The 8,229-nt window shown below is 43.2% G+C and overlaps 1 protein-coding gene across 1 annotated transcript; it reads right to left on the bottom strand.

Moving 5' to 3' along the window:
• Positions 1 to 6,678: 6,678 nt before the first annotated feature.
• On the bottom strand, positions 6,679 to 7,385 carry LOC111919200 (uncharacterized). The gene is made up of 2 exons (XM_023914811.1): positions 7,091 to 7,385; positions 6,679 to 7,022 (listed from the first exon to the last, which is right to left on the bottom strand). The coding sequence occupies exons 1-2, from the start codon at positions 7,383 to 7,385 to the stop codon at positions 6,679 to 6,681; spliced, it is 639 nt and encodes a 212-aa protein (XP_023770579.1).
• Positions 7,386 to 8,229: the final 844 nt, after the last annotated feature.

Genomic DNA, 8,229 nt, shown 5'->3' with positions numbered 1-8,229 from the left:
ACATGCCATAACCACAACCAATATCATACAATACAGTCATCGGACCTCACCTGACATCAAGCCTCACTCGGTATACATATCAACACATAACATATGCAAGAGTCACGCAAACATCTAGCGTCCTATCATAAATAATCATGAGCCGAAATTGGTGCTTTCAACCCGCTAAGTACAGTGAGGAAACTCACCTCACACTGCTGAATCTCACAAATAAATCTCTGGCTGCTGGCCCGATAAAATCCTCACACTATCAATTACAAAATAATCATCCAATTAATAATCGGATCTCGACCCAAACTAAGAATCCAAACTAGGGTAAAAGACCTTTTTACCTTTTCCCTAACTTGGCCCAATCCAATTATCTAAAGGCCCAATTTCCATAATATTCACTCAAAGCCCGATATGGTCCAATTTTCCAAATTTGGCCCAAATCCCTTTCATGGTCTTACAACCAAGAGTCCAGTAAAATATTAATAGCCCATTATTAGAATTCTAATGGCCAAATAAGGCCCAAGACAACTAAAGTCCACCATGGACCATAACTAAAGAGCCCATGAAACCGAAGCCCACTGTTGAGTACGCAGGGCGTATCCAACTCGTACGCTCAACATACTTGCTTAAGAGCTTGTACGCACAACATACTTGCTTGTACGCTCAAAAGAGCTTAAAAATATCCCAACGTACTCCACCCTTTTAGCCAACCTTCAATTTTTAGCTCTTAATCGATTAAGAATTCAACCCCAACTTAGATATGACTTTCTTAAGGTGGTTTATCACATAAAGTTGCCAACTTTACGTGCATGCATGGATTAGTGGGGCTCTTAGAGCTTAAAGATGTCTTAACACAAATGAATGAGACCAAAAATTCCCTAAAGCTTGCATTTTTATGGACAAAGGGACCAAAAGGGTCCTAGATCTACCAACAATCACTTCTGGAGTGAAGCAAGATACTCAACAATCAAAACATGGACTCAAAGAGCATAAAATGGCACCAAACTAGATCTAGCATTATGGATTAGCAAGATGGAAGCTTTTTACCTCATAAGGAAAGCATATGAAGAGCTAGTATCAGATCTTCAATCTACAAGCCCAACTTCAAATGGTTCACTTCTTCTCCTTCACAATGCACCAAAAATCACACTTTAAGGCTCAAACTCTCAAGATCTCACTTAGGGTTCGATTTTCTGGACAAGAAAGGATGGAGGCTATCTAAACATGACGTAGTGAGGCTATCACATGGTTTATATAGGGTGAAACACCCTAAAATTCGGGTTTCACTTATCGACATGTACGCCCCGCGTACATGCCCAAAGGCGTGATCATGAATTGGGCTAGTACGCTAAGTGTACCACCCTGCACGCCCTACATACTAGCCTTAAGGACCATTTAGCAAACTTTTTCGATTAGGGCTTAAATAAGAAACTTATAATTTTCTAAGTGTTACGATTCTCCCCCACTTGAATCAGACTGCTTCCTTGAAGTCAGATTCACTAAATAACTCCGGATAATGCTCCCTTATCTCATCCTCCGGCTCCCAAGTCCATTCTGAATCCTTGCAGTGTTGCCATTGCACCTTTACCAACTCCACGACCATGTTCCTCAAGGTTTTCCTCTTCCGATCAAGAATAGTTACCGGTCTCTCAATATAATCCAAGCGGTCATCCACCTAAATGTCCTACAATGATACCACTGCGGAATCATCCACTAAGAACTTCCGTAGCTGAGAGACATTGAACGTGCTATGAATATGACTAAGCTTATATGGAAGATCCAAGTGATATGCAACCTGGCCCACCCGTGCCAAAGACCTAAAAGGACCATTATACTTGGGGCCCAACTTGCCCCTCTTCCTGAATAGGATGATACTTTTCCAATGTGACATCTTCAGGAGAACCATATCCCTCACCGGGAACTCTAATTCTGATCGATGTTTGTCGGCATAACTCTTCTGTCGACTCTGAGTTGTCTGGAGCCTACTCCGAACCTGCTGAATCAACTTAATGGTCTTGAGTACCACATCGGTACTCCCCATAAACCGCTAACCGACCTCGCCCCAACAAATCGGGGTCCTACATTTTTTCCCGTAGAGCATCTTGAAAGGTGGTCGGTCAATGATGGCGTGATAACTGTTGTTATACGAAAATTCCGCTAACGAAAGATACATATCCCAACACCCACTGAAGTCCAAAACACATGCCTGCAACATGTCCTCTAGGTTCTGAATACTCCACTCACTATGACCATCAGTCTGCAGATGGAATGTTGTGCTGAAATGGAGACGAGTACCCAACTCGTCATGAAACCTCTTCCAAAACCTGGAAGTAAACCAGACATCTCTATCAGAAACCACCGAAAATGGCACCCCATGACGTGCCACAACCTCCTTGATATAAATCTCTGCCAAAATCTCTGCAGAAATACTCTCCCGAATCGGAATGAAATGCGCGCTCTTGGGCAACCGATCCATGATGACCCAAATCAAATCCACTCCGCACGCAGTCTGCGGTAACTTTATGATGAAATCCATGGTAATATCCTCCCATTTCCATATAGGAATCTCCAACGGCTACATCTTGCCGTGAGGTCGCTAATTCTCGGCCTTAACTTTCCTGCAAGTCAAGCACCGTTGCACATACCAAGCCACATCCCGCCTCATGCATGGCCATCAATAATCAGGATGAAGATCCCTATACATCTTCATCGCCCCCAGATGAGTGGAGAACCTACACTTGTGCGCCTCCTCCATCAGAACCTGACGCACACCACCCCAATACGGAACCTAAACATGTCGATGCAGAACCAACAACCCACGACTATCATAATCGAAGGAAGCCACCTAACCCATAATATGCTCACTCTTCTGATGCTCTTCCTTCATAGACCCAACTTGAGCCTCCTGAATCCGCTCCAACAGCGGAGTAATCACGAAGATCCTCAAACATATATCCCTGATCGGAGCCGCGACCACCTCGCGGCTGAGAGCATCGGCCACCACATTGGCCTTCACCGGGTGATAAAATGATGTCATAATCATAATCCTTCATGTAACATCCAAAATCTTGAAGAGGAACTGTTGAGAATAACCCTATTTCTAGACCAACTCATCCTATTGAAGATGGATGGTCATGAGGGTTTAATGAACCAACTCGACGAGTTGGGGAGCCTCAACTCGACGAGTTGGCAGCCATGAAAGAAACCCTAATTTTTAGGGTCTTGCACCTGATTTAAAGTCCTTAATTCTTTATTCTGGCCTCCTTATCAGCCTCCATTGTTGTCCAAGCCCTAAATCGAGTTGTAGCCTCCATTATCAAGTTTTTGGAGCCCTAGAAGGAAGTTTGGTGCTCATTTTGTGCATTGTGAGGGAATTAGAAGATCTTGAAGTTTCTATCTTGGAGAAGGAAGTCTTGGATCCAGAATCACTCCATTTCTTGTAGTCACTTTAAGGTATCAAGTTCATACCTTGACTTATGGATGATTAGATCTCCTTATTTTGGTTTTTGTTGTGTTTTGGCCTCTTTTTGGGGATGATGATGGGGTAAAGTCATTTTAGGGGTTGTTCCTTGAGATCTAAGTTGGTTTTGGTACCCTTGAGCTTAAAGGTGCAACTTTATGAGGATTTAGGTGTCATGCATGCATTAAGTAAATTATTAAGTCCATTCCAAGCTTAAGAGCTTCATTTAGATATACATGAACGTAAAGCTGGCAACTTTATGTGGTTTCTAGCTCAAGGAAGTCATATCTATGATTTGGAGTGACGTCCTTATGGATTAAGTGCTTAATGTATTAAGAGGTGGGTTTCTGGTGAACTCGGCGAGATGGCTCGGTTTTCTCCGACATTTTCAGACTGCTAGAGGAACTCGGCGAGTTGACTTGGTTTTTTCCGATTTGTGCAGTTGATGGAGAAATTTGACGAGTTGAAGGACAACTCGACGAGTTGGGTCAACTGGACCGTTGAATTTGACTTTTGATTTATGTCTTTGACCAAGTTTGTCCCAAGGGGTGCTTGAAGTAATCTGAATTGTAATAAGGAAAATTATGGGCTTAGGATAAGGCCTATATGGGGTTGGGCCCAGTTTGGAAAATTGGGCCATTAAGTGGGCCTTTGTGGATCTTTTGGTTTTGGGCCTCAGTTTTGGTTCATGGTGGGTCAGGGGTAAAATGGTCATTTTACCCCAAGTATGGATTATGGGTTATAGCATGGAACCCAATTGCTAATTGGGTGTGTTGTTGGTATTGATAGCTCGGGAGGCCGGCATGGCAGCAGCTAAGGATTTTCTTTCGGGGAGCTTCTGTATTTGAGGTGAGTTTCCCTCACTGTACTTAGGGGTCCAAGGCACTAATGTCGGTCCTTTGGATTGTTATCTTGGTTTATCATATGTTGCTATGTTGTTATGATCTGTTAGATTGGTATCGTGGTAGATAGGATGTTGCTATGCTATTATGATATGTTAGATCGGTATCCTGGTAGATAGGATGTTGCTATGTTGTTATGATATGTTAGATCGGTATCCTGGTAGATAGGATGTTGCTATGTTGTTATGATCTGTTTGATCGGTATCCTGGTAGATAGGATGTTGCTATGACGTTATGATCTGTTAGATCGGTATCCTGGTAGATAAGATGTTGCTATGCTGTTATGATCTGTTAGATTGGAATCCTGGTAGATAGGATGTTGCTATGCTTAGTGATCTGTAGATCAATTTGTCTAGCCATAGACTGTCATATGATTATCTGTTATATGTGCACATATTTGGTCGGTGGCTGAGGCTTCACTGCTTTGTGCGTAAGCCAACATGCCAGTGCATTCTAACCTGATGGTTGAACGGGCCCGAGGGTATTCCATCCCGAGGATGATTGGACCCATAGTATGTTGGCATTACAACCTGATGGTTGAGGTCCTACGGTATTCCAACCCGATGGTTGACTGGACCCATAATATGTTGGCATTCTAACCTGATGGTTGAGTGCCTAAGGTTTCCAACCCGATGGTTGATTGGACCCATAGTATGTTGTTATTTGTTTATGTTATCTGTTTGGGTGTTGGTATTTTAAGGGAACTCACTAAGCTCCATGCTTACAATTTCGGTTTATGGTTTCAGGTACTTCATCAGATCTTGTTTGGGTGAAGGTGTGACCGTAAACATCCTCGCGTTTTGGACTTATGATTTCTGAGAGACTCGGATAATGTGAATGTTTTGAAAACTATGTTGAAAGAGATTCTGATTTTTAAATAATGTTTTGGTAACAACGGTTTTTGTAAACACTTCTATAGAAAAAGGGTTGTTTTGAAAAGTTTAAATTTTATGGATGTTACACTTCACCACATACCACCACAGGCGTTGTCTCATTTTCAGATTCGGCTGATCCATCAGATACCTCATGCTCTTGTGATCCGTGTAAATAGTACAACGAACCCCATAGAGGTAATGCCGCCAAATCTTGAGGGCAAAAACCATAGCCCCCAGCTCCAAGTCATGAGTCGGATAATTCGGCTCATGAGGCTTCAACTGCCTCGAAGCATAAGCGATCACACGGCCCCTCTGCATCAATACTACTCCTAAACCTGTTATCGACAAATCACAATAAACCACGAAATCCTCAACACCCTACATTAGGGTCAAAATCGGTGCTTCGCACAAATGCTGTCTCAAGGTCTCAAAAGTTGCATGCTGCTCAGGCCCCCATCTTGGTAAAATCTTGGATGAATCTCCAACCGTAACCCGCTAGACCAAGGAAACTCTATATCTCAGATGGAGAACACATAACCTCCCAAGACATCATGGCCTTGACCTTGGCCAGATCGACCAGAATACCATTCTGGTTGACAAGGTGCCCCAGAAACTGCACCTCGTGCAACCAGATCTCGTACTTGGAGAACTTTGCAAAAAGTAACTCCCTCCTCAATGTCTCCAACACTTCCCTCAAGTACTCCTCCTGCTGCTCCTGGGTCTTGGAATAGACCAAGATATCATCGATAAATACAATCACAGACCGATCCAACATCGGTCTGCACATGCGGTTCATGAGATCCATGAACGTGGCTGGAACATTGGTGAGTCCAAAAGGCATCACCACGAACTCGTAATGACCATAGTGAGTCCAGAAAGAGGTCTTATGCACATCTTCCTCTCTAACCCTCATTTGATGATAACCCGATCGCAAATCAATCTTGGAAAACCAAGATGCACCCTGAAGCTGGTCAAAACGATCATCAATCCTCGAGAGTGGATAATGGTTCTTCACCGTTACCTTATTCAGCTCCCGGTAGTGGATGAACATACGATGGGACCCATCCTTCTTATTCACAAAAGGATCGGTGCTCCCCATGGCGAACTGCTCGGTCAAATGAATATCTTGTCTAACAGCTCCTGCAACTATGTATACAACTCCTGCATCTCGGGAAGGGCCAACCTTTACGGTGATTTGGCTATCGGAGCCGTACCTGGAACCAGATCAATCCTGAACTCAACCTACCCATCCAGAGGCACTCCAGTCAAATCCTCTGTAAACACATAGGGATAATCCCACACAATCGACACATCGTCCATGATCCCTTTACCCTTATCCCGAGTATCCATAACATAGGCGACAAATACTGAACAACCCTGCAAGATATAGCTTCTGGCCCTCGCTATTGAACACAACATCGACCCACACTAAGCTTTCCCCCCTGAACCACTAACTCTCCCCTCTTGGGGTTCGAATCCAGACCAACCGCTGGTTACAATCGATCACCGCCCTATTGGGGCTCAACCTATCCATACCCATAATAACCTTGTCCCCACACAAAGGAATGAGAACCAAATCAATCGAATACTCCTTACTAAACAACTGAAGAGTACAACCCTGATGAACCCTTGCAACCCGAACAAATCTATCATCCGTGATCTCGACATCCAATGGATAATCTAGCTCCCCCGGAGCTCCAGCAACCCTCATCCTAAGCGCAAGTGATACAAAGGATCGGGTAGCCCTCGAATCAAACAATACCACAACAGAAATACCGTTCACAAGGAATGATCCTAAAATAAAGCACATAAATATAAGCAACAATTCAACATAGATAAATAGATAAGGAGAAGATACATACCCGTCACTACATCTCGTGCTTTGCGAGCCTCCTCGACCGTCAACTGGAAAGCCGTTCTCCTCACCACATGTGCATCCGCCTTGCCCTGGCGGCCGTCAGTGATCCAAAGAGTCGCAGGAGAGGGTGCTGACACTAGCCCTGCTGCAGCCAAACTCGGACATTGTGCCTTGTTGTTCCCCCTATAAATACAATGGAAGTAAATCAGATCAGATCCTAGGGTGGTGGTGGTAGCAGTACAATCTCTACTATAATGACCCGTACGATCGCACTTGAAGTGAACTGAACCACCCACCATCCATGGTCCCTCGTGCACCTTGCCATACTTCCTAGAATGGCTCTAACCCTGCTGGCCTCTTGATCTCGAATCCTAAACCTTGGGCTTCCATCAACGGTTGGACTCAGACAAGAGCTGCACAATGGCGCCAAATCAGGCAATCTAAAACTATTTAATTATGGGAGCATGCAACCCAACGTATTTGTCAAATAACTAACTAATATCAATATAAGTTCTAAGCAACAAATAACAAGCAAATCCCTAGGCTATAAGGTATCTAATTTACCAGGAAATTCTAATCTAGAATTCATGAAAAGATCCCTAGCCTACATACTAGCATGTATTTCTAACAATTCATATCTTAACAGATATAACCAATATGGATATTTTGGGAACCACTTTCCTTTATGAGCTTGACAGTACGCATTGCATTCACTTCTTTGTGTATTATTCTTTTTCATAGAAAGATTTATTAAATACTCAGATCCTTAGTTTGAGTCTGGAATCACACAAGTGTTCATCCAGTTTGCTCAAACCAAGGCTCTGATACCAACTTCTAACGTCCCAATTTTTCAACTAGGTAAGAGCCAGGCTTAGTGAGTTCCCCCAATATACCATATACCATAATACACATATATGCATACAAATAATTTATGTATTTTAGCCTTACGGCCTACACGCAATTTTGTTATCAACACGAGTTTACCTGTACTTACGACCTACATGCCATTTCATTAACATGTAGGCCAATAGACTCCCGACCACTTTGTCGTTCCACCATAATCTCTTAACTGATTTATAACAACTTATAATCATATCAACAATCATGCACATAGATACTACATATTCGGCTCTACAGGCACAT

This window comes from Lactuca sativa, chromosome 6 (genome assembly GCF_002870075.4).
Source record: "Lactuca sativa cultivar Salinas chromosome 6, Lsat_Salinas_v11, whole genome shotgun sequence".
Taxonomy (NCBI): domain Eukaryota; kingdom Viridiplantae; phylum Streptophyta; class Magnoliopsida; order Asterales; family Asteraceae; genus Lactuca; species Lactuca sativa.
The sequence above is the reverse complement of the archived record's forward strand: the minus strand, read 5'-3'. Positions and strand labels throughout refer to the sequence as shown.

Coding starts and splice junctions, on each gene's coding strand:
- LOC111919200 (XM_023914811.1), bottom strand. CDS start 7,385: ATGGTGGGTGGTTCAGTTCACTTCAAGTGCGATCGTACGGGTCATTAT. Junction 7,023..7,090: donor AGCACGAGATGTAGTGACGG/GTATGTATCTTC, acceptor GCTTTATTTTAG/GATCATTCCTTGTGAACGGT.